Source organism: Ascaphus truei, chromosome 3, assembly GCF_040206685.1.
Source record: "Ascaphus truei isolate aAscTru1 chromosome 3, aAscTru1.hap1, whole genome shotgun sequence".
Taxonomy (NCBI): domain Eukaryota; kingdom Metazoa; phylum Chordata; class Amphibia; order Anura; family Ascaphidae; genus Ascaphus; species Ascaphus truei.
In genome coordinates this window covers 332,451,636-332,478,073 of record NC_134485.1, presented here as the reverse complement: position 1 = coordinate 332,478,073, position 26,438 = coordinate 332,451,636, and the positions used below count along the sequence as shown (strand labels likewise).

General features: G+C 43.3%; 1 protein-coding gene across 10 annotated transcripts in view; it reads left to right on the top strand.

Moving 5' to 3' along the window:
- The window catches only part of R3HDM2 (R3H domain containing 2), a 165,578-nt gene that overhangs the window by 75,261 nt on the left and 63,879 nt on the right, over positions 1-26,438 (top strand). For 9 of the 10 annotated variants that reach the window (XM_075591510.1, XM_075591512.1, XM_075591507.1 and 6 more), the window contains 2 exons: positions 23,086-23,276; positions 25,970-26,011. In XM_075591510.1, the coding sequence (XP_075447625.1) occupies positions 23,109-23,276; positions 25,970-26,011 (210 nt within the window). In that variant the 5' untranslated portion in view covers positions 23,086-23,108. Of the gene's footprint in view, positions 1-4,360; positions 4,517-23,085; positions 23,277-25,969; positions 26,012-26,438 lie in introns of those variants that run through there. The other variant, XM_075591511.1, reaches the window with a different exon arrangement.

The following is a 26,438-nucleotide window of genomic DNA, read 5'->3' as shown; positions in this document are numbered from 1 at the left end:
GACAGGTTGTTGTTCATAAACAAAGAAAGAGACAGCGCAAAAAACCTCATTGTGCAATATTTAAACAAAATTGTATTGGTAAACTGGTGAGTATCACACGTACATCAATATAGTTAGATTTAAGCAGAACATGTTATGGACATGTTACCAATCTGTGCTCAGGGTACAGGACTTCTAGGTTAGCTGGCTTCTCACAGGTCTCGTGGAACAGCATGCAGGGTATAGCAGTCGTCACCGCAGGGGAACTGCCACTCCAGATGAAGAGAACACTCCGATACCGAGTGTTACGGTGGAAAGTCCTATCAACTGTATCCAGCCCTCTGCACACCAGCTTCAAAACGCCACACGGGGCGGAGGATGATTCGGCTATGTATGCCGCTGCAGGGAACCTCACCGTCAGCCGCTTGCTCGGAGAACGCTAGACGCACATCTGTGACGTCATCGGGCGGCGTCAGCGTCGTGCGCGAGTGAGTCACTGCTTGAGGAAGCTGGAAGTCCCAAGAATGTCCCGTATAGTGCCCGCTTGGAGTCGCGAGCAATTGGACAATGTATTAGACAATGTATTAAAACATCCAGTATGTAGGAATAAATGAATGCGCCCTCAGTCCAACGCGTTTCGTGTTTACAACACTTCGTCAGGGCGCATTCATTTATTCCTACATACTGGATGTTTTAATACATTGTCTAATACATTGTCCAATTGCTCGCGACTCCAAGCGGGCACTATACGGGACATTCTTGGGACTTCCAGCTTCCTCAAGCAGTGACTCACTCGCGCACGACGCTGACGCCGCCCGATGACGTCACAGATGTGCGTCTAGCGTTCTCCGAGCAAGCGGCTGACGGTGAGGTTCCCTGCAGCGGCATACATAGCCGAATCATCCTCCGCCCCGTGTGGCGTTTTGAAGCTGGTGTGCAGAGGGCTGGATACAGTTGATAGGACTTTCCACCGTAACACTCGGTATCGGAGTGTTCTCTTCATCTGGAGTGGCAGTTCCCCTGCGGTGACGACTGCTATACCCTGCATGCTGTTCCACGAGACCTGTGAGAAGCCAGCTAACCTAGAAGTCCTGTACCCTGAGCACAGATTGGTAACATGTCCATAACATGTTCTGCTTAAATCTAACTATATTGATGTACGTGTGATACTCACCAGTTTACCAATACAATTTTGTTTAAATATTGCACAATGAGGTTTTTTGCGCTGTCTCTTTCTTTGTTTTTGCATTAGTTTGGTTGTGGAGCGGTACCACGAGCGCAGCAGCATAAACCTCTCATATTGTAAACAGGTTATCTTATTTGTATTATTAATATCACTAAGAGCACATTAACACATTTTTTAGAGCGCAATTCACTTTTTTCTTCTATCACAGGTTGTTGTTCATTAATTAAATGCTTGGGTAAACTGGTAGGTCTTGAGCCTTTTATAGCTTTCCAGAGAGGGAGGCCTCTCAAACTGTTTCGAGGCAGACTGTTTCAAAGAGTGGGCGCAACGTGGCTAGAAGCTCGAGCCCCAAAGGAAGTCATGGAGATTCTGGAAACTGTTGGTCCCACCTGTAGATGGGAGTGTAGGGAACTAGAATCTTTGAGATTGCTGGGGCCTTGGTTATGTAGTTCTTTGAATGTCAACAAGCCAATCTTGAAATAAAATTGCCATTTTACAGGCAGCCAATGCAGAGAATGGAGAACAGGTGTTGGGGCAAGAATGGGTATGGTTAGTTAACATCCTGGCCCCAGCATTCTGCTCTAGCTGCAGGCAACGCAGCTCTTTTTCCACGGAAGACTCTCGTAGAGTGCATTGTAGTAGTCCAGGCGTTAGGACACACAAGCATGGACAAGCGTAGTAAGATCCTTTGGGGGTGGGGGGGGGGGGTGTGTGTTAAGGGCTTAATCCTATGTTCTTCAGGCTGATGAATGAGGATTTGATCATGGCTGACACCTGATGTTTACGGGTCAAGTCACAGTGAAGGACAACATCAAGATTCTATTGGTGACTGATCTGTATAGCCGTGATAACGCAGGTCATGCCATCTGATTTAGATCACCGAGTGGCAGTATGTACACTGCAAAAAACATAGGGGATAGAATAGAACCATTCGGCACTCCACATGATGGCCATTGGTGCAGAGGAGTATACTCCTGAAGATACTCTGTTACCTGATCTGCACTAGCTGATAACTATACTATTCAGTCCATAGAAATCCTTCAGCCGCTCCATTAAGATCCCATGGTCCATGGTATCAAATGCTGCAGAGCGGTCAAGAAGTACCAAGATCGAACAGTCACCTCTGTCTTTCGCAACAAGGAAATCATTTAGCATATGAACCAGTGCTATTTCGGTACTATGCCGTCTTTTGAATCCTGACTGCAGTGGATCATAAATATCATGGCTTGATATACTGGTTTCCAGTTGGGTTGCCACCACTTTCTCAATAACCTTCCCTAGGAAAGAAATGTTTTATACAGGCCTGAAATTAACCATGCAATACAGGTCTAATGAAGCTGGTTGATACAGCAAAGTTATTGTTTTGGCCAAATCTTTTTCACAGAGCTCTCTTCGTTTCCCCCATTTGATGACCATTTGTTTTGTTTTATCAATTTATTTGGTCAATTGCAAGCTTTGAAGATCAGGGCATTTAAACGGTTTAGTTCCGAATAAGTACTACTGGCCAGTTAAAGCAATGTATTTCTACCAAGTAGTTTAATAGTACATTACACCGCACAGATTCACCAGTGTATGTTGAACAATTTCAGACTGTATTTTAGGGCAGGTATTTACAAAACATTTATTTTGGTCTTATACTATTGAATGTAGATTTGTCGTAGAGGTGAATGAGAACTCATTGTTGGTCAAATTCTTGAACTGATGAGTTCTTAAGTGAAATGTGGTGTTTACGTTTTGAAATCTCCTGTTCATGTATATTGTGAGATTTCAGAAGCTCTGTGTGCACCAATTAGAATTGTCATATTGGTCCTCTAAATCAGGCTGGCGCAAACTTTTTTCCCTGCGCCCCCCTGCCGGCTGTCCCCTCACTCCCGCGCCCCCCTCCCAACCCCAACTTACCCGCGATCTGGCGCAATGACGTCACGTTGCCATAGCAACGTGACGTCACATGACCTCGCAGCATCATTTTGACGCCGCGTTGCCATGGCAACACAGGGAGGAAGCCGCCGGAGCCACGGTAAGTTAGGTTTACAGAGGCCCTGCAGCTCCCCCGGCACTAAATTTAAGTGCCTTTGGGAAGCGCGCGGGGCCTCTGTAAACCCCGCGCCCCCCGTCGGCAGTGTCGCGCCCCCCCTGGGGGTCGCGCCCCACAGTTTGCGCACCGCTGCTCTAAATGGTATCGCAGCTACTAAGAAATAAGCAGTTTTCCTGGATCACTAATGACACTTGAACTCCATCATACTCCTCTCATGCAATAGTGGCACATTTAGAAGTTATCTTTGTTTAAAAAATAGGTGTACATGGATAGATGGCAGTTTTGTTGCATCAACTCTGAGATCTTGCACTACCATTAAGGCCAATTTTCCTATTAATTATTTGCCACATTGCTTTTTCTGAGAATATTGTATCATATTGAGTTTTACTTGTGTACCAGTGGATTTTTGGGAAGCTGCATTACATGTATTAACAGAAATTGACTAGCAAAATACCCTAGTAAAGCACAACATACTGTTCTGGAATATCAGATTTAAACGAAGATCGCAAAGGTGGTATTTCTATAATTTTTTAGTATCCACAAAATAAACTTCTTTCTGATGAGGTGACTAAACAATTCCAATTTCAAGATCCTACCAAGTTAGAAAGCAAATCTCCTTTTAGCCTGCAAAATCTGTAAGAATGGTCGGCTTTTGTACCCAGGTTATATTGGTTGTCAGCTGTGACACGTTTTGTGGTTTTTTTCCCTTTCCACTTCCTTCTCTCCCGGTGACATGATATAACTGGATCACCACTCTTGTCTGTAATGTCACTGGATCATCTCAGTGAGAAATCAGACCCTAGTATGATGATTTCCCATCATGAATGCCTTTTTGTTTCTTATAGTCCCTATGCTTGGCATATATCTTTCACGTCATCGTGTTTTTTCTTCTTGAAGGGAACACTGTGTCTTTAAGCAGCTGCGGAGGCTGTTCCATTAAAGAGTGTTTTGAATGAGCGAGAGAAGGAGGGCAAGCGAGTGTGTGTGGGTGGCTGTGTGTGCGACTATTGGCAGAACTCTGTGTGACAGCGGATGGGAACAGCTGGGCTCTGCCCTGCTTCAGAGCAGCTTGTCAGAGCAATTATCTTGGCAAAGGAAAGGCAGCGAGAATCCGTAGCGCTCCATTCACAGGGAGAGCAAAAAGAGAAGGGAGGGGGCGAGGGGGGACATTTGAGGTTGTTGGGAAGAACAGGCTGGAGAAAACAGAGCACCTAAGTCTTTGGTGAAATCCATCTGCTCCTGCACCTCACAATGAGGATATCCTTCTTGGGGTGGAATAGCTGATTTCCGTCAATCCCTCTAACCCCCACCCAACGGTGAGTGTTACTGATTTGTATGCATGGCCGTCAGTCCATCCCTTACTGCTTTGTGATTGTTTTACCCCATTCATAAACTCTGTTCTTGCAGTACCAGTGAGGCCTGCAGGCCTCTGGCGTTAAAGGGGTTACGTTTACGTATACTCACACAAGATACCTACATGGCAGTTCTTCCTATCTATCTGGGAAGAATAAGATGAATGTGTACAATTTTATTTGTTATGTAACTGCATGATCGGCTTCCTCATTTTCTGAAGGGGGCAATTAATCTTCCCCATGTTTCAAACATCTGCAACAGGGAAGGATTGTGAGGAGGGTGTGTGAAGATGTTGTTTTGTGTATGTAATGGATAATGTAAAATATAGGGTCTTGCACCTACAGTACATTAGAAATCAAGAATACCTTAACCATTAAAAAAAAAAAAAAAAAAAAATAAGTTACAGTTTTGAATTTGCATATTATTTCCCCAAATCTTTATCGGTCACGTGTAGTGCGTTAAATACTTTTTGTAATCCAGCTTTCTCAAGTATTCTGTGCAAGCACAGCCTTAAATCTGTCCTGGGTGAAGTGGTTAATGTACAGTATTGTGTGGCATTATTTATTTGATGGAGTCATTGATGTGCCTTTGGAATTATGGGGATTCCCACTGTCAGATGCTAGCACGGGGTTGCTGCCAAACTAGAGTGAAGAAGCCTCTCCCTTACAACCTGGTCTGTCTTGCGCGTTCTCGCTCACACTGTCGGCATCCTCTGTTTGAATACATTCAAGTGCTTCCATATTAAAACTGCCCGTCTACATCATTGCATAAGGTATCCAAAAGTAAATGGTTTACCATTGTTTGGACATTACCCACATTCTGTAGGTGGGTTCACACATCTACTGTATATAAAATATTTCCTGTCCGCCCCTTTTACCTCCAAAAACTTTTATAGGGTATTAGAAAAGTCAGTGTGTGTCTGCCTTTCCAGGTACGTCCAAGGGTGGATTAATGGGACGTTAATCCAGCTGCACAAGCGCACAGTCAAACAGTTTCTAAAATTTGAGGTGTGGACTTTTTCTTCCACTAGAACTATTAAGAAACCATGTTTTAATACCTTTAAACTTGTGATCATTTGCCTGTCATTTTTTGATGTCAAGTTGGGTTACTATCAGACCCTGCAGCTTTTTTGTACGATATTAGTGATGGAAACATCCACCAAAATGCGGTTTATTCTTCCTCAAATTTTTTTTAGTCCAGCTGCACAATCTTAAATAGAATTTCTTTCAGAAAGGTATCCTAGTACATAGTAATTAATCATACGGCAGTGTGTTGCAGCAAAATGGCCAGACTTGCGCTAATGATGCAAGGATACAAACGCCATATCTAACACCAAATAAAAAATTGGCCGTCCCTCTACATATTAATATAAAAAAAAAATAGAGCTATTTTAGGACCAATGTTAAATGTGTGGTTTACTCCGTAGAAAAAAAAAAGCAGAACCGGTAAAACATTCTCTAAAATACTTTGTTAGATAATTCTGTCTCGTACACTATGCAAAACGTTTCTTTTCGTTGTATAAAGGTTGAATTGGAAGTATTGAGTGTTGAAATATAGATATATTCCGTGTGTAGCATATTTTTGGCTACAAAACATGTTCGATAAATCAGCTTTAATTTACATTTAATAGATATTTAGGTTGAGGCATATTGTTGCAGGAAGGTACTGTACATACAAGTTAATTGACAACTTGCATAGTGTGACTCCTTCCCCCCCCCCCACCTTGCTCGCTAATTCACGCTGCCATCCTCGTCTCTTAAAACTGCTGCCATGTGCCGAGTTCCTTGTCTAGCTTCTGTTTTATTTTTAATTAGGCAAAAAAAAGACAGACAACTGCTTCAACCTTCATACACCCCCTCCCCTCCCTCTCCACAGCCCCCAAAACCACCTGCTTATCACAAACACATCCCCACTGCCCCATACACTTGAGAGGCAATATTGACTTAGTATTTTTATCACTAGGGCAGGAATCTGAGGAAGGCCAATTCCAGACATAGAACATCTGATCATTTCAGACTAACACCTTGAGCGGTATTTTAACTCCTGATTCCTATCGCTGTTTTTGCTATTGCCCTTCTGACCTGCCGGTGAGGAGGTTGAAATGCTTTGAATCTGGACTAGCAGTTTACATCACACCAAACCAATCACCAACTGGTTCTGGTAAACTGCTCTCATAAGCCACACACCGAGTGTGTCTGTGTATAATATATACACCACAGTCCTAAACAAAAAAATTGTTGACTATTCAAGCAATGAATATATGTTAAGCAAAATTAACAGCTTTTTTCTCTCCCGTCCCCCCACTTGCTTTGCAGTTGTTTTTTCCTGCTTTTGCATTCTAACTGCCCCAAAACATTGCTTTAAACTCAAATGTATGATGTCATCACAGAAGTCGGAATTTTAAACTGGTATGCCGTTAACTTTTTGATTGTTGTTGCTGTATGGTATTTACACTCACGTGTACTGTATTCTAATAACCACACACTATGGATACATAGGAGGGAAATTGCTAGAAAAGTTGATAGTGCTGTGATACCAATACTATTTAAAGAGGCCATATTTAAAAAATAAATGCTTATTTTGTTTTTAATTTATGCAGCTTTTGATTACCTTTATTGACAAAGAATTATTTAAGCTGCCGATCGATTTGTTCTCCCGTGAACGGTCAGCAAAATCCTGCTTCCCAGGGTTTACTAAATGGCTGCCTTTCAGTTTCAAATCAATCCTTCATCAGTATTAGGCTGCGCTTATACTTACGGCGACGGCGCACCATCACAAGTACTTGAAGTCCGTTGCGGGTGCCCATAGTGGGCGCAACTGCAGCGGCGCTGCGTGGCAACCTGTAGCTCTGAAGACAAGGGATTTTGTCTCGGAGAGCGACATCGGCGTAACAGCCAATGAGGGCGAACCGCTCACGGCCACGCCCCCTGTCGCCTCCCGAGGTCTCCTGAACCAAAGTGCAACTATCGGTATAGCGACGTGTGACGTCGCGTCGCCTTAGCCATTACTATAAACTCTGCCTAACTCAGCAGCTGCAGTGTATACTTATATTACTAAGGTAACATTATCTATTACTGTTTGCAGCTCAAGCTGCTGGGAATATTGGCAACAAATGATCACAAACAGGAAAGTGTTACAAAGATCTTGCACTGCTGGAGAGGTGAGCTTAAACCTGCGATAGAAATCAAAGAATGTATATTAAAACATTATAAATTTCATTAAGAGTTGATTTTTAAAATAAAAAAGATATAAAGTGTTCTCTAATACTACAGAACTGATTCATTAAAAAAAAACAAAAAAAACATGCAGCATATTGCTTGGATTGTTCCATTTTAATGTGCGCCTGTAGGCCTTTTCTATGTGGATTGGGGTTCTGTGCAGATCTAGGTAATTGGCAACCAATATTATTATTATTTGGGGGGGGGGGGGTGGTCTTGTTTCAAACAAGAATGAGCTATAGACAGTTTGAAGTAAGTAGTGCTACTGTTTTACATGCCTAAATACAGAGAGCCCCAGCCATTGCCACTTCAATGGCTTACTAGTGTATGTATGTACAGTATGATGGTAAAAATGAAAATGGGCAGCTGTGGTTTTCAGCAAGGATATTCCGTTTTATATAGAAAGGTTATATCTGAAGCAAGCCGTATGCAAAAAATGCTGATCTTTCTGCTTCATTCATGATCCAGTACGGTGGTCACAATCTCTGCTCTCTGCATTCTCCTCCTCCTGCTGTACAAGCGGCACAGCATCTGCCCTGATGCATCTACGTCAGTTGGGATTTCCGTCCTCATGACGCACGCTGGCAGCATGAACAGAGGGATGGGGGAGGGAGGAGGTTGATGGAGGATAGTCGCCTCATGATTATCAGGGATATTCCAAAAGACCAGGGGACAAAGAATACTGCAGTGACCTTGACCGGTTTAAGGAATGTTGCTCTGCAAGGCTGCATCATGACACCGTAGCATGAAGGTAGAACTATTTCCATGCTAGCCATTCAGGGAACCCCCCCCCATCACCCTGGAGGATATCCTTGTATCTTGGTTGACAGGTAACAGCTGTGACGTCAATGGCAGTTCCCAGGCTGAAGGAAGAATGTTTTAACCCGTTTGCTGTCGATAGGTCTGCATTGCAGACTACTGTGGCTTACAGACCCCTCCAGAGTTTGACATAAATGGGGATGAGGGAGGAGATGGCAGAAGAGGAAATAAATTAAAGCCGTATACAAGATAAATTGTTTTCAGCTTTACCGATGAAAGGCAAATGCTGCTATGAGCACAGCAAGAGGCAGGGTTTCTGTAGTAGCACTGCATGGTATACATGCCCTTTAAAAAGCCTTGTACCAGTAGATTTTTTTTCCCCTGAGGGTACCTATGTGCAATACTGTATGTTGTAGCTCCCTCGAAGTTCAAAGCAATGCATTGTACCTTGTACCGCTACATACTGCTGCGGCCAAGTTTATTCGAGCATTTGTCCGTTCTTGGCCGCAGCAGTAGCCTGGCGCGCGCCCGAGAGTGACGGGCGCGCGCCGAAGCAGCGGAAGAGCGCCCTCCGATCGGGGCGCTCTCCCTACCGCTGCCGGGTCCGCCGGGTCCCCGGAACCCCCTGCCGCTGTCCCGCGATCGCGGGACACCAGGGCTCCCTCGGGGAGCCCCTGGACGCGCGTGCAGGGGGCGCACGCTCCCGAAGACGCGTGACCGCGCGTCTATGACGCGCGGCACGCCGAGGGGCGGCCACTAGCAAGCCGGGAAATCTCCCGGCTTGCGGTACCGGCCACACTTTAATAAAGTGTGTCGGTAGTGTAAATAATTTCTTATTGCAGTATAAACGTGTCATATCACGTCTGTACAGTTTTACCTAAAAAAACATCACCTCAATAATATAGCTTAAATTTAACCCAACTCTATGACCATTGATGCATCTGGCAGTTTAATATAATTGTTTTATAATGTCTGATTAATGATAAACGGTAGCCTCAGTATGCTAACATGCATGACAACCTATATAATATTACATGTAAAATGAACAGGTTTATGTATCCTTACTTTCCTTAGGATTTAGCCATCTTTGCTGTCATTTGTGACTAAAGGGTCATAGAGGTTCCAGTGTATTAAGATTTCTTGTCAATACCTTTTGGGTTTCTGTAACCACACAAAGCTGCCGTGTGTCACTGTGTTGGGTAAAAGACAGAGGTGGCGGAGCGGAACCCTGAGGCATTAGTGGGGATCTAAAAATAGTTATAAATAGTATATATTGCATACAATATCTTTATCTAAGGAGAATGTAATATACCAAGTCTGCTTTAACCCCTTTGCTGGCAGAGAACTGCAGCACAATGCACATTTGTTTCAACATACTGCAGAAACACAGAAATTAACAGCAGATAATAACCACTTGGCCCACCTTGTCTGCCCATTTCCTATCTGCTCTAAATCTCCGACCCTATTTTATCCTGGGCTTTCCCATGCATTATTTTTAATTGACATACTGTATTGCCCTTGACCACTTTTTTGTCTGAAGGCTCTTCCTCGACGAATCCACCAATATGCCTGGCATATTCCAATTGCAGCAAAAATCAAACATCACATGCACAATTCAAAAAGGACTGCTACTTGTAATGGTGGGTGTCATGTTTGAGAACTCCTTAGTTTTTAATCTTATAAGCAAGATTCATGTTTACCGTAAAAAAAAATCAATACATGTTGGCCATTTTAGAATGGTGGGGTATTTTATTTTGTTTTTTCATATACAAAAAATTGTTTGAAAAGTACTATTTGCACTGTCTCTTCGAAATCATCCTCAGAAATTCAGTTATGTATTTTCTTGTGATAAAGAATAACTTCCTCTGCAGTTGCCTGTGCTAAATGTAGTGTAAACAGCTGGACATAAATATGATTTCCCATCCATTGGTATTAAAAAAAAAAATGTTTTCTTACAGTGCAATATCTTGTGAAACACTAAGCACCTGAACTTGGTTAATGGTAATTATGTTGCTTGTATATGTACAGCAGGCCTGCACCAACTCGTAAAGTGCGAAGGGCCGAACTGCTCCAAGGAAAAAAAAATTGGGCCGCACGGGTAAAATCATCATCATCCTCATCATCTCTCCTCCAGCACCTATCATCATCATCCTCATATCTCCCCCAGAACCCAACACTATCAACCTTTGCGATACTCCCCATCTATCTCTCATACCCCCATCTCTCCCCCTCACCCACACACAATACCCCCCTCCACATCAAACACACAATACCCCCCTGCACACCACACACATCCCACCCCCTGCAGCTCACATCCCACTCCCCCCCTGCAGCTCACATCCCTCTCCCCCCTTGCACCTCACATCCCTCTCCCCCCTTGCACCTCATATCCCTCTCCCCCCATGCACCTCACATCCATCTCCCCCCTTGCACCTCACATCCCTCTCCCCCTTGCACCTCACATCCCTCTCCCCCCTTGCACCTCACATCCCTCTCCCCCTTGCACCTCACATCCCTCTCCCCCCTTGCACCTCACATCCCTCTCCCCCCTTGCACCTCACATCCCTCTCTCCCCTTGCACCTCACATCCCTCTCCCCCCTTGCACCTCACATCCCTCTCCCCCCTTGCACCTCACATCATTCTCCCCCCCCTTGCACCTCACATCACTCTCCCCCCTTGGGTGGGTGACAGTGACTGGGTGGGTGGGTGACAGTGACTGGGTGGGTGACAGTGACTGGGTGGGTGGGTGACAGTGACTGGGTGGGTGGGAGACAGTGACTGGGTGGGTGGGACACAGTGACTGGGTGGGTGGGACACAGTGACTGGGTGGGTGGGAGACAGGGTGACAGTGACTGGGTGGGTGGGAGACAGGGTGACAGTGACTGGGTGGGTGGGAGACAGGGTGACAGTGACTGGGTGGGTGGGTGACAGTGACTGGGTGGGTGACAGTGACTAACAGTGACTGGGTGGGTGGGTGGGTGACAGTGACTAACAGTGACAGTGACTTACCTTGACCGGGTGGGTGCAGGTTGCCGCCGGACGCTTGCTCCTCCTGCCCCCGATATCCCTGCGGCAGCTGCCCGGGACGGGAGGTGGGCTTGGGGGCGCGGGCTGGGGGGAGGGGGGGAGGAGGGCACGGGAGGTGAGCTCGTGGGGGACGCGAGAAGCTGGCCACGGAGGGAAGCGGTGAGAAGCAGGCCGCTGGAGGAGCTGAATTATTTAATTATTACTTCCCCCTCCGCCCCACGTTGCGAGCAGGGGGTGGGAGCGGGCCCGCAGAGGAGCTGAGAGTTGCTTCCCCTTCCGACCCACGTTGAGAGCAGGGATGGGGGGGGAGCGGGCCTAGCGCATGCGCGCCGGGACCGCAGGGAATCGGCGCCATTTTTGTAAACTTTTTTTATTTATTATTTAATTAATTAATTAGTCGCCCGGCCGGATTCATTGCGGGCCGCACAGAGAGGCGCAGGCCGTATGTTGTGCAGCCCTGATGTACAGTATGGCTTAGAATGTATGTATGTATGTCTTTATTTATATAGCGCAATTAATGTACCCAGCTCTTCACAGCAGTAATATACGTGACAATCACATAAATAACGATCACCGTGATGGTTTACACTTCTTGCCTGTAGTTGCAAAGTTTTAAAAAAAAAATTTTTTTAATAGAGGAACCGTTATTATAATGTGGTGTCTGGTGCGATCTCCTACCTCTTCTCACGTTTACACGGACATTCTCAGCTCTGTTTAATCGTAAGGTTTTTTTAAATTATTAATTAAAACATTTTTTTTAGTGTGTGTCTATCTATCTATCTCTCTATATATATCTCTCTTGCTCACGTAACGTTTTGAAGGGCAAAAGTCACCTTGATTAGGCCTTTGTGTTCATGTACTCATTGAGTTGAGTAGTTAGCAATTCTGACCCTCAGAAGGGAAGTTTTAGCCTAGCCCTTTAGTGCCGCATTGCATCTCATCATGGCCCCCATCATGATTTCATCTCCCCAAGCTGGCCCCCATCACATCTTATCTCCTCCCCCCCCCCCCCATATCATTATCTTATTTCCCCCACCATCATCTCACCTCCCGATCGTATTTCTCCCACCCCCCTCCCCCATATTGTGTCTTTACCTTATTTCCTGCAGGACGCAGACATCACCAGACCTGTCTCTGGTGTGCTGGGGTGTGGGATCCGCCCCCACGGTCCTCCGATTGGCTGTCCTCTCCTGCAGTCAGGACACGTCTCAAGAGTCCTCCAGTCCTTACTGCGCCTGGCCACCGTCCACTCCAGTCTCCGCATAGGCTGCCTTCCAGCCGCCCTTGCACTTCTGCCCTTGCGCTTGCACTGCCAGCCCTCTGCCGTCACAAGTTTATAATGGTAATACCGGACACGTGTCCGGTATTATCTCCAATTTTATACCGGACAGGCATCGGAATTACCGGCCTGTCCGGGTGAAATCCGGTCACCTGGCAACCCTACTAGTAGTCACAGACCTTTTCTCTGTCTCCACACTTTATAAGGATTGTAATCGGGATGTACACAGTTTGTGTCTCTGTAATGGAATGTTTTTAAAGATAATTAGCTCAGAAGCTTTATCCTGGAAGTCAAATATATAACAGATGAAACTGTTTTCATGAGATGTGAACTAAATACATTTTAATAGGGATACAATTCTTTTATTTTAGGTCAAAAACAATACCTCTCCATACTGTAGGCTTGTTTCTCTGATTGCAAGCACAAGGATCATGGCAATCATTTAAGGGTGCTATGACAGGGAGTAAAGACACTGACTGGCACTGAGTTGGAAGCAGGGGAACCTGGGTCAATTCCTGGTGTTGGCTCCTTGTGACCTTGGGCAAGTCACTTTATCTCCCTGTGCCTCAGGCACCAAAAACATAGATTGTAAGCTTCACGGGGCAGGGACTGTGCCTGCAAAATGTCTTTGTAAAGCGCTACGTAAAACTAGCAGTTTTCTGAAGCCAGGGTCACGTTTGATGTGTGAGTGGCTCCCGATAGCATTAACACAGTTCCCTTTTAAATCACTCCAAGCCCTGTAATATTTCCTCCACTTTATTGGGAAAGGCAGCAGAACACAGATACTTGTGGATGGTATGTAGTGGTGATTATTAGTTAGAAACCGGTAAAAAGAGATGGTCTCACCATGGGGGATGAACAGAGATGGGGTTCTTTACTCACTGTCTCCAGGGTGGAAAAGGAAGTGAAGGGCAGTGTGGGTAAAGGAATAGTCTAGGGGCAGACTATGGGCCTCATGCAGAGAGCAGCGCAAAAAGTGAAAGCGGCATTAATTGGCGGATTCTGCCTTGAGAAAGGCAGAAACCGGCAAGTTTAAAAAAAAGCGCCATTTTTTTTTTTTCCCTTCAAATTCGCCGCGCGTCTGGAGAGTTTAAAATCTCTCCAGTTTTTTTCTCTGCCGTATGCAGAGAGCCGCGATCGCCATCTAGTGGCTGTTCGCGGCAAAAAAATGGCGCGATTTTCAACATTTTTCCTCTCCACCAAGCAGCTGGCGCTCCGCGCCCGGTGGAGAGGGAAAAAAAAAACGCGATTTTTTTCCCCAGTAGTTTCAACAGCGCTAATAGCGCTGTTTGAAACTCTCCATATGCAGAAAGGCAGTTTTCTGCCCTTTCTGCATATGGAGATAAAAACTCTCCAAAAAAGGTAAAATTTTTCTCCCTCTCCAATTCTGCATAGCGCTGCTCTCTGCATGAGGCCCTATGTCTGAACAAACAGGAGGGGGGCAGACTAGCCCATTTTGGTGAGAATCTCAGAAACTGCAGTAGCAGCTCACTGATTCCATGCTCGGGGGGGGGGGGGGGGGGGGGGGGGGGGGGGGGGGGAAGAAAGAAATGCAACATTGTTGCAAGTTACACAGGCACCGTATGTGTGTGCAAACTCCATTCAGCTGGGAATAAAATCTGACACGCAGAAGCTGCAAAGGAGAGAGGGGGGTGAGTCAGAAATGTAGTTATTGTTCCATGACAAGCAGCGCTATACAAGAACATGCTATTATTATTATTATATTATGTGCAAGTGCTGAGATATTGGCCTTTAATACGTAAGATTTGTGGCTTAGTCTGTTTTTTTGTTTTGCCAAGAGGTGTTGGATGTTGCCATTCAGACCACAGCAAAGTTATGCAGATATGCGTAATTTTGAAATTCAAGTTTGATATTAACCAAACATATTGATTGTTTCTACGTTCTTTGGTTGAAAACTTGTAATTACAACGATATATGTATAATGAGCCCAGTGGAAAATTGTATATTACCTGCTGTAATAAGCAACAGGATCTTGTTAACAGTCAGGGAGCTTCTGGGAACAGAAGAATTATTGGTTTAGCTCTCAATGTCTGCTTGATCTATTCTAGAGGCTTGTGTTTTAGGACCTTTTATGGGTCTGCAATGATCATTTAGCAGTAACTTGCATTCCTAAAAAGCATCAAACGGGTTAATGCCTTCAAGCCCTTTAAGTAGCAGTTTATGTTGGAAAAATCGACATGCTGCACTTAGTTTGTTTGAGCTCCCCATAAAACTAAATCTAGCTATTCTTAAAGCAAATATACAGTACAATAAAGTCCAGCATACTTGACACTTGTCATGTTGATACTCTGGTTCCACACAAATCACCCATGCCTTCTAACCCATGGTAATTGCCAACAGGGGGATCATTCTTAAGTGTTTTTGCTTGTATTTGTGTATGGATGGTATTAGTATGTGTAGTGAGGCTCTGCAGCTGCACTTATTAGTGGGCCTCATTCATTTGTTTTCAGTCTCCATTTTCAATGAAGCTTCAGACTGATAATGTAGATCTAATACAAATTATTTTTTTACTGCATTGTGTTTAATTTCAGTTGACCGCAAAAATCAGGAAAAGTACCCCCTATTGCTTCTGGGGTGAACCTAGTTATCTTATGCTTATTACGTCGTTACACTTATACTCCCACCTTAGTGTAGAGGGTGCTTCATTTTCACTGCCCAAGATCAATGATGAGGATCAAGCCGTTGTACGAGCCTTCTTGATGTTATATGCCTGTCCATTTTTCTCATTAAATTAAAGTATGTGTACTGTATGCACTACAGTTGGTCCAAACATTACCGATCTTATGGTAATATCGTGATAAGTTGATATTTACGTTTTTATCGTGATACTACTGACAGTCAAACATGAGAATCAATTATGTTTTGGGATTTATTAGTCACATGCAATTTAAGATATGGTAATCTCATAGAAAGCATATCTGCTAATGTATTGAATGTCTTTATTTATATAGCGCCATTAATGTACATAGCGCTTCACAGTAGTAATACATGTGACAATCATATAAATAACAAATACAAATAACAGGTCATGGGAATAAGTGCTTCAGACATAAAAGTAACATTTCGGAAGAGGAGTCCCTGCTTCGAAGAGCTTAAAATCGAATTGGTAGGTAGGGAGAACGTACAGAGACAGTAGGAGGGCGTTCTGGTAAGTGCGTCTACAGGGGGCCAAGCTTTATGTATCGTGTATAGTATTAGCCACAGTGCTACTCATACACTTTTTTTAAGCAAGTGTGTCTTAAGGTGGGTCTTAAAGGTGGATAGAGAGGGTGCTAGTCTGGTATTGAGGGGAAGGGCATTCCAGAGGTGTGGGGCAGTCAGTGAGAAAGTTTTAAGGCGGGAGAGGGCTTTAGATACAAAGGGGGTAGAGAGAAGACATCCTTGAGAAGAACGCAAGAGTCGTAATGGTGCATAGCGAGAAATTAGGGCTGAGATGTAACGAGGGGCAGAAGAGTGTAAAACTTAAAGTGAGGCGGAGAATTGAGTGTGAGTTGCGGGATTTGATAGGAAGCCACTACAGTGATTTCAGCAAGGGAGACGCCGAGGCAGATGTAATGTAAAAGGGATCCTGGCACTTATCCTTCACCTTCCACTCCTAAATAACTGCACCCACCCTTCCCGTAGGATTGGTGTGCCCCCTTCCTCTTAATGTCATCTCTGATATTTTGTGGATTTATTTTGGCAGAAATGTGGATGTCTTGTATATTTTAAAATACAATTTATTTTTAAAAAACCCTTTAAATTGTAATAAATATTAAAAGCTTCATATTTTCCAAGAAATTTATTTTCTTAACATTAAAGAGTTAATGTCCTGTTTCTTACTGAAGAAATATATCGATATAATAATAATAATAGCATGTTCTTGTATAGCACTGCTAGTTGTACGCAGCGCTTTACAGAGACATTTTGCAGGCTGAGGTCCCTGCCCCGTGGAGCTTACAATCTATTTTTTGGCGCCTGAGTGACTTGCCCAAGGTCATAAGGAGCCGACACCGGGAATTGAACCAGGCTCCCCTGCTTCAAACTCTCAGTGCCAGTCAGTGTCTTTACTCACTGAGCCACTCCTTCTCCCTGATATCACAATAAATGTCTTAATAGTGTTGGAGATTGTGGTGTGTTGTGGTATTGCTAAACCCTAGTACGCACATACATCTGATTTTCTCCCCTACTACCATAGCAGATATAACTGTGGAGTGAGATTACACACTCCCTATTGCACAACAGAAGGCAAAATCTGATGTTGCTATATGTGATTGGAAATAATTCCTGCTTTCTTCAATGTTTAGGAGTGGTAGAAGTGATCACTGCGCACATAGTTTTCTCAGTAACACATCATGCTTCACATCCCCCATGTGATGAAAGATCCTTGGTGGAAACCTTACCATGCTCTCGGCCATTGGCAGACACTTGCAGGGGGCAAATAACCCTTGGTGTTCACCGAGCTTTATAAGGGCGCTCATGGGGTTAATGATTGGTGTACTGCATTAACTCCTTTCCGCACTGAGGATGTGCCCTGCTAAGCAATACATATTCAGTATATGCATTCAGCGGTCTTCAGCATGACAGGTTTAAATAATCAAAGTGCACATTATTTCAGTAACAAGACTAATGCTTCTAATACTGCAGAAAGTTCAGTGGCTAAAGTTGGAATTTCCTCGCGCAATATCACGCCAGAAATGCTGTCTTAATGTTTTTTTTAATGGAATTGTGACCCAGAACTTGTAAGGTTTGTTCTCGCTCTGCATGGCAGGAGAGCAGGTGACATGGGCTTCCTCTACACAAGTACCACATCTTATCTGGCCGCTCCTAGTGATAGAGCCGGTTGCCACGGAGCTGTCATTCTGATTGGTTAGCTTTGTTTGCCAATCGGATTAAAGATCTTCATAGCATAGTCACTTTAACCTTGCAGGGGTTGCATTTCTTAGCTGTTTTTCTGTGCAGCATTTAGGAGACTGAATGTATAGGCATAAAGGAGATTAAATAATATTTCTTAAATGGAGGTCACCTGCTTTCCCTCTAACCCCCATTATAAGTTTGTTTGATGTTTCAGCTTGTAATTCTGTTTCCAAATGATATTTGATTATAACCCTGGGCTTTCAAATGCTTGTGTGCAATGCACTTTGCTGAAATGGCCTACAAGCACTGCAGGAATTGTGCTAACATCAGATACTCCATTTGTAGACCTACTCCTGCAGTTGAGCATCTACATATTTCATTTTAATGAGGTTAAATGATTCAATGCTATGCCTAGAAATTTAAATAGTAGGAAATATTTGTACATACACACTTTATAAGTGAATGAAAGTCAATGTCATTTTAATATCTAGTGCAATGTTTTTCAATGGGGGTTCCTAGGAACCTTGGGTTCTGCAGGCATCCTTAGAGGGTTCCCTTCTATTTTCAGGTCATTTGAAAATTGTACCAAATACGTAAGAATTTATAATGCACTAGCTGGTATACCCGGCGTTGCCCGGGCGTGGAAGGGCAGGGGGTATGGAGTGGAAGGGCGGGGGGGGGGGGGCTTGGAAGGGCGGGGGGGAGGGGCGTGGAAGGGCGGAGGGGGGGGGGCGTGGAAGGGCAGGGAGGGGCAGGGGGCAAAGGGCAGGGAGGGGCGGGGGGGCAAAGGTAGATCTCACACATGAATTGTAAGGAACCCCAGCACGCTCTAATAGTGGGTCTGTGAACAATACATTGTAAGGAATTCCAACCCTCCCTAATAGCATCTGATGTCAGACACGCTCTTAGAGATGGTTGGGGTTCCTTACAATGCATGTGTGAGAGCCTATGCATTATAAATTCTTACGTATTTGGTACAATTTTCAAATGACCTGAAAATAGAAGGGAATCTGATGTCAGACGCGCTATTAGAGAGGGTTGAGGTTCCTCAGAATTTCACAATATAGTTATAGAGTTCTTTAACCAAAAAAGGTTAAACATATTATCTAGATCAGACGTTAAAGCTGCAGTTTATTTTTTTTCTCCCCATTCAATATGTGCATCAATACAATCTGCACGCTGACAAGTGATTAGCTAAGCTACAGACCGATCTGTTCTCCTGTAATCAATTGCTTGCTCTGGGCTATTTAATTCAGTTCTTGCACAGCTTTCTGGGCAATGTAGTCCTGGTATATGATTGACTGGGCAGTTACTAGATACAATTGGTTCACTGCTAGAGAGAGGGCGGAGCTCAAGAGCCAGAGCCTATCAGAAGGGGAAGGGGGCTGTCACTTTGGAAATGCTTCCTACATTAGAAACAATAAAAATGTCTTTAAAACATTTTTTAAATGCTACAAGTATTTCTCATAGTACAGAATTGATTTATTAAACACACATGTTGGATTTTGCTTGAACTACTGCTTTAAAATTAACAGAAGCGCTTTTTTGATTTACTGTATATGAAAATGTACATGTAAACTCCCCCCTACCCCCAAGTAATATGCATAGTTAGATGAATCTGGGCGTGTGGTCTTATGTAATATTAGAATGTCTTTGTTACTAATAGCAGCGAGCCTACAGTCTTGAAAATTGCAATGTGCTGAGCCTTCCCAATGGATTGTGTGTGTTGGAAGTGCTCATGTGTGGCACCTGGGACAGAGAAAGTCCTGGCTTCACCCTTTTGCTCCCAGAGGGGCAAGCAACGCATTGCTGTGCAGTTTCTGTTCAATGTGTTGCAGGCCCCTCTGGCAGCAACATGGTTAAAATTACTTTCAGGAGCTAGTTATGGAGGTTTTTTTTTTTCCCCTTCTATCCTCAAGTTGCACAGCTACCCAATTATGAGATATCATATACAAAACAGTAGAAAAACAACGTTTTCACTCTGCAAACTGTAAACCTTAATTGGTTTAAAGAAGTGTTACTCATAGCATGGAGGCTGCATGTCTGTCCATCTTTATAAACTTGTCTAAGTATATCATTTAATGCCAGAGGTACTGTAGGGTTAAAGTGACAAATTACTGATACCCAGTTCTGAACTTTCCCCAGAAACTTCCAGTGCTGTGCTCACTGTTGGGCAACTGGAGTTGATTTTGATCAACAGGTCAAACCAGGTATTGGCAGTTCTTATGCACTGCCAACCCCAACTTTCATGTACATGATAGGCATTGTCTGTGAGCGAGTGTTAAAATATTATTTCCTAGATGGGTATGTATGCGTGATCTCTGTGGTAGGGGGTTGATGAGTTGAATTTGACTCTTGTCTGCCGCTGGGAAAATTAGTGTGTGCCTTTTATTACAGGAAAGAGGTGACCGGTATTTGGTGCCTGATGTATCTGTGGAAGCAGGGGGTGAGAGTGGTGTCCCTTATTTCTTTATGGCAGGACGGTATGGGTGCATGTTCCTGATATATCTGACAGAAAGGGGTGCACATCACTGGTGTCTCTGTATGTGGTCTTGCATTGAGTTTTCCTTTTTATTACATTTTTCCTCCAATTTGTTGGTACATTGTCTTCTTACCTGCTCCTTAACCCTTCTATTTCTCCTTCTCCCCATGCTTGTTTACGCTCTCTGGCGCTCCTTGTCAAATATGATCATGTCTTCCTCCTCCTCACAGCCTCCCACGCTGTCCTGGGGGATGGAGGCTGATTCATTCACACAGATAAAAAGCCTGCCTTTTAGAAAACCTTAATGAAAGCACGAGAAACGAGCAGAGGCATACAGTGCAGGGGAAAACAGTACCTATATAGAGAATTGAACCACAAGATGTGCAAGCTCTACAGTACATAGATCACAGGGAATTTAATGACACCGGTTGTGTCACTTTGATGTACTGGTGAACAGTCTCACCCTACAAAGAATGTGCAAATATAACAAAGGCTAGGATGGCATTCCCTTAAAAAATGGGTAAGGAATTATTATACAGTAGGTATGTAGAATTCCAGATGCACTGGCGCCACTTCATAAGAATACATTCCTGGATTTGAATTCTATAAATATGAACCAGCATGAACTAGGGTATCTGATATGGAATGCATGTTAATGTTTTAAATAATCTTTTTCTCAGACAAATATATCATACTTTTGTGTCAGAATGATTTGAATAAGTGCTACCATAGACACAATGGGCCATTTAACTTCTTGAATTTAAGACAACTCTACCAGCAGCTGAAGTAATGACATACTCGTTTATTTAGAAATAAAATTAAAAAAATGAATAATATGAGTGAAAATCCCAAACTGTGCATCTCGTGGGTTGCCTTCTTATTTAGTTTAATTGAATTTGTCCCAAATCTGATTAAGACCAAGGCTTGTATCTTCTTGATATTGGCAGACTTGGGGGTATGTACTGTAGGACTTGCAGGTAAAATAGAACATAACATATGCACTAAATATACACCAAATTAAGATCACATTTATTAGAATATACTTTAATATAAATGTGAGCTTCTTTGTACTCTTGTTTTAGATTAATTTTATTTTTATCACATTGAGTATACACATATATTTTATGCATTATATTTCAGCGCTTTTTCCAGCACACTTTCTTTTTTTTCTACTTTCATATACTGCAGTATACAGATAAAGTGACACTTGCTCAGTGCCTTACACTTAGAACTAATACCATTCTCTTCAGTGTGAGTAGAGCCATTTAGTAAATGCGGCCCTTTGTGTGCTCCTTTCCAAAAGATGCCTTCATTTATGTATTTTTTTAGAGATGAAATGGAGAAATCCTACGTTTGAGAGCAGTCCGTGAGTTCTTTATAAAAGGGATAGGCCTACATTATGCTCTGACGGTGAATCTGCAAAGTTCCAGGTGAAGGCCAAGGTTTTTGGCATTGGGCCGTGACGGTTGTGGCTTTTCTTCTTCAGCAGATGTAAAAGGAATCACTAACATGTTTGAGTTATTGAACATCTTTGCTGGTAGTGTCTTCCAGTGACCACATTTGGAATGTATCGCCCAGGATAACGTTAGAAGTAGAATTCTTAGATTTTCTCTTTTGGGAGAAGCAAAGAAAATGAGATTTTATAAGCATTGGTGCAGATCTCGGCCTTGTTCATAGCCGGTTTGAAATTGCTGCCAAGTCCTTGCTGAAGTCCTAACTAAAACATGTATATTGTGGGATGTTGGGGTGCGTTTGAACAATCATAGTGTACATTAGGAAAAAAATATGAGGAATGTGTTACCCGGCTGCTTACAGATTTGAATCTCTACTATGTGTCCTGGTAAGTGCGGAGTGCTGCTTGAACAACACATAGTCTAAAATAGTGGTGGTCTCCGCACTGCTGTCTCAGCCTAAGGCCTGGGACATAGTAGGTTTGTCAGTGCGGAGGCACGCTGAGGCTCAGGGAAAGCGGTGCTTTCCCTGGCCTTACACAGCGCGCCGTCTATGGACGTGTCGGGGGCGGATCTGGGGGCGTGACGTCACGGAGCTGGTTCGCCCTCATTGGGCGAACTGCTCACGTGACCGGCCCTGCGCTCCGGCGAGCGTCAAATTTCAAAACTCCGTCAGAAACACGCTTCCCCATGCGTGCGTGCGCGCGCGAGCCCCTGCTAAACCCGCTCTCATTGCGGCTGCAGGGGCTCAGTGCCGAGCAGCAGCACGCCTTATGCGCTGACCATGCCCGAGGCCTAAGATTTAATAGGGAAAGTTCATGTTGCAGCAGGCTGAACCATGGGCAGCAGGAGCCCAAGTAACTCTGACAATTGCATCTGGTGAAGGGAATTCCCCACGTGTGAGGGAAGCCCTATGCAATGTTGCTGTGTTTATTTTCTTGCTTTAGATATGATGATCAGAGGACTAAATCAGAAAAGTTGCTTTTAGTGCAGTGCTGCGATTGCCAGCTGTGCATTGTTTTGTTGTGCGTTACAAGTCCTGTGTCAAAAGGTGCCAGCTGTGCATTGTTTTGTTGTGCGTTACAAGTCCTGTGTCAAAAGGGTTGATTTTTAGATTGGAAATGGCTCTTGACAAAGATTTCCTGATTTATTTTTTTTGACCCATCCTAATCTTTGACAAAGTTGGGTTTGCAACTGTCTGAAACTTGTGATTTGTGGCAGGAGAGCTAGTTTGGGTTTATGGTATTGTGATTTGGTCCTGAAAAGGTATAGGTGGTTACACATCAAAAGTGGGCCCTTTTCAGGAAGCCACGCGAAGAGCAAAGATTCTGCTAATGTTATGATCTGTAAATATGTTTGGTCTTCAACGTAAGTTGAGTGTGTAACTTTCTTCCTTGTGTTTTTTTATTTTTCTTCTCTATGCTCCATCCATTCTCTACGTCCTTTGGCTGACTGCAGGTTGCTACGGTCTGCTCTGTACTATGCTGAAGATGTCCCATGGCCACACAACCCAGGAAACTCTGGAAATCATGAAGGAGTCAGAGAAGCGGCTGGTTGAGGAATCCGTGAACAGAAGCAAGGCTGTGTCAAGGTCACCGAGTAAAGAGGAACAGGAATCAGATGAGCCAAATTCACGCCAAGAACTTCAGGTTATTTGTGTTTTTTATGCTCACAGCTTCATTAATATTTGCAATTGTTTGTAATTATGAGGGCACTTTCTGTACATATTCCTATTGGTCACTATGCTCAGGCACGGTTTCCTTCTCTCTTTTGTATTTTTAAATTTTTATTACAGTTTGTTTTTTATTTTTGGAGGATCTGAATGATTAGGTAAGACATGGACATGCAAAACAAGGGGATGTGAAGGAAAGGTGAAGGGGTGAGGTGGGGAAGTGGATTGGGCGCTCCCTGGTGAACCAATATTGTTGTTGGGAATACAACTAATAACACACAATATAACACCAATAGTGAAATAGTGAAAAAATAAATGTGTGTAAAAGCAGCTCAACTTCCTCTGATGGGACAGTTCCAGGTCCCAGAAGGGTAGATTGTTTCTTGGAGATGAGGAGGAGCGCAGGTAGGTGTAGCAAAATATGCAAAAAAGAATAACAAATATATAGTGCAGATGGTAAACACTGTGTAAGTAGATGTAATCTATAGAATCGAGCTCACATAGATCGTAGAAAATATCACGTGTCAGAGATCCTTCTCTCTCTGACTGGAGCCCTTTAAATGGTAGCAGGGAAATCCCTCAAGGCACGGATATGTATGGATAAGAAGAAAAGCCACAATAGTGCATACTATTCCAATAATGTATTAAGCATACAAATAACACGAGTATATCACACTCACACAACCGTCGCGTCACTTCCGCTATCGCGTCACGAAGCATCTGGCGAAACGCGTAGAGTTTGAAGAGAGAGAACAAGCTCTGAAGGACTGGCAGAACTCGGTTTTAGATCTCTTCCATTGGGAACTTCCGCCCTCAGCCGTGACGCGATAGCGGAAGTGACGCGACGGCTGTGACACACGCGGAAGAGAATCCTGTATGCTGTGAAGCTGCCTACACCTACACCATTATACAACGAGCTGCGGTTCTCTCCCCCACCCGATTTATACATGGCGAATGTGAGTGTGATATACTCGTGTTATTTGTATGCTTAATACATTATTGGAATAGTATGCACTATTGTGGCTTTTCTTCTTATCCATACATATCCGTGCCTTGAGGGATTTCCCTGCTACCATTTAAAGGGCTCCAGTCAGAGAGAGAAGGATCTCTGACACGTGATATTTTCTACGATCTATGTGAGTTCGATTCTATAGATTACATCTACTTACACAGTGTTTACCATCTGCACTATATATTTGTTATTCTTTTTTGCATATTTTGCTACACCTACCTGCGCTCCTCCTCATCTCCAAGAAACAAGACATGGACATGCATTGTCATTTGCAAGGCTCCTTTTACAAAAATAAATAAATATATATGTATATACTTATAATATATATTTATATATTATATATACTGTATATATATATATTTTTTTACAATTCTCCAAGAAAAAAAATATATCTAGTGTTTGCTTTTAGGATCATTTTTTTAATTTTTTTTTTAATTTTTTTAAGAAGGCCAATTGCTTTATGGTGTCTAGAAAACAGTTTTTTTGTGAGATAAATCGGACCACCCTTTCAGGCAGTAATCCTTATTTGTGCCCTGTGTTTTATGTTCTAAATATTAGACGCAAGGTTACTTACTATAAGCTCCCTTCCCTCTGTGCATGAAGAGACATCTATTTTCTGCTGGTACACCAACTATCGCAGTTCCTTAAAATGTGCCTTCCACTGGAGGTTTTCACTTTTTTACTATTCATTTTTGTTTCTCAGTTTTCCCTGAACAGTAAATGTAAATGAAATAATTATAGTGGCTAGATTTGTAAAGCACTTTAATAACACAAGGGCGTGTGTTGTGTTGCAATTGCCAATGGGTTGATTTTCTATGGATTGAGGCTAGTATTCACACTGAGGACTGAACATAAACACACTGCAGTGCATAGTGATTCTAGGTATTGCTGTATGTTTGTGTCTTAAGAAGATTATTTGGGGATGGCAAAGAACTGATGTGTAATTGGGCTCACCATAGAGTAACTAATATTGTATATACTGTACATTACAGTCTTCTGTCTCTCCCTGATGAGCACTAAATATGGGAGAACTTTGATTGGCTTGGAGTATGGATTAGAGAACGACCCAAAAAAAGAATAGCTGAGCTGTTTAGGACCATTTTCTAGACAGACAATCAGACGTTAAACTAGTGGCACAAGAGTGTAGTTTTGTACACTGCTGCTTATTTTTCAATTAAGCCCGTACATAAAATGTCACAAAAGCTTGAAGCCATTGATTATTGCATGTGTGGGGCATGGGCTGCAATGTTAATGTCTGCTAGAGGAATGTTCATATATAAATAAACCCACCCTGCTGCTTTTAAAGGGGGACACAACAAAAACAGAAATTATGGTAGATCTAATAAATTAATGGCGAGAACCCTTAAACTTGTAACTTTTTATATCAGGATATTCGAAGACATGAAGATTACTTTAATGTAAACAAACTCCAGCGGTGCCTTATTACTTTTATAAAATACATATGCGAAATATATCTAAATATAAACTGGTAATCGTGTGTGCGTCTCAGTGGCTATTATTGTAGATCATGTGCAAATGTAGCTCTTGAGCATAAATATGTTCGAGAGAACGTAACCAAAGCGTTTATTTCTTGGGTTGTTTATTCATTAGATTTACTGTTTTTTTTTGTTGTTTTTTTAAATTCTCCAATGGTGCAGAGGCGGAATCCAAGCCATGGACATGCTAGGAAGAGAGCCAAGGTACAATTGCGTAAACTGAATACCACCCACATCAAAGCCACGATTGCTCGTTTACTTGTACTCCATTCTGATTTCATCTGGCACCTTCTCCCCCCCCCCCCCCAATTGATGCTGTATGCAAGACTCTTGGACATACAGTAGGTAGGAGACCCTTATTGGCCATTTGAGAGGTTCGGGTATCCATGACAACTGATTGAGCCAGTCTAAACGGCTCTCTCCCATTTGTCCATATTTAATTTTGTCCACTTCTATGGTGTTTCCCATGAATGTTTTTCATGAATAGGGCAGATGCAATCAACCCTTGAGCATTTGGGCACCAACGGTTTGGTAACGATCAGCCTTTATACTGTATGCTGTATCCCTGTCCATGAATTGTATGATTCTAGTAACTCCTGATTGCCTCCAGCATATCATATGCTAAAATTCT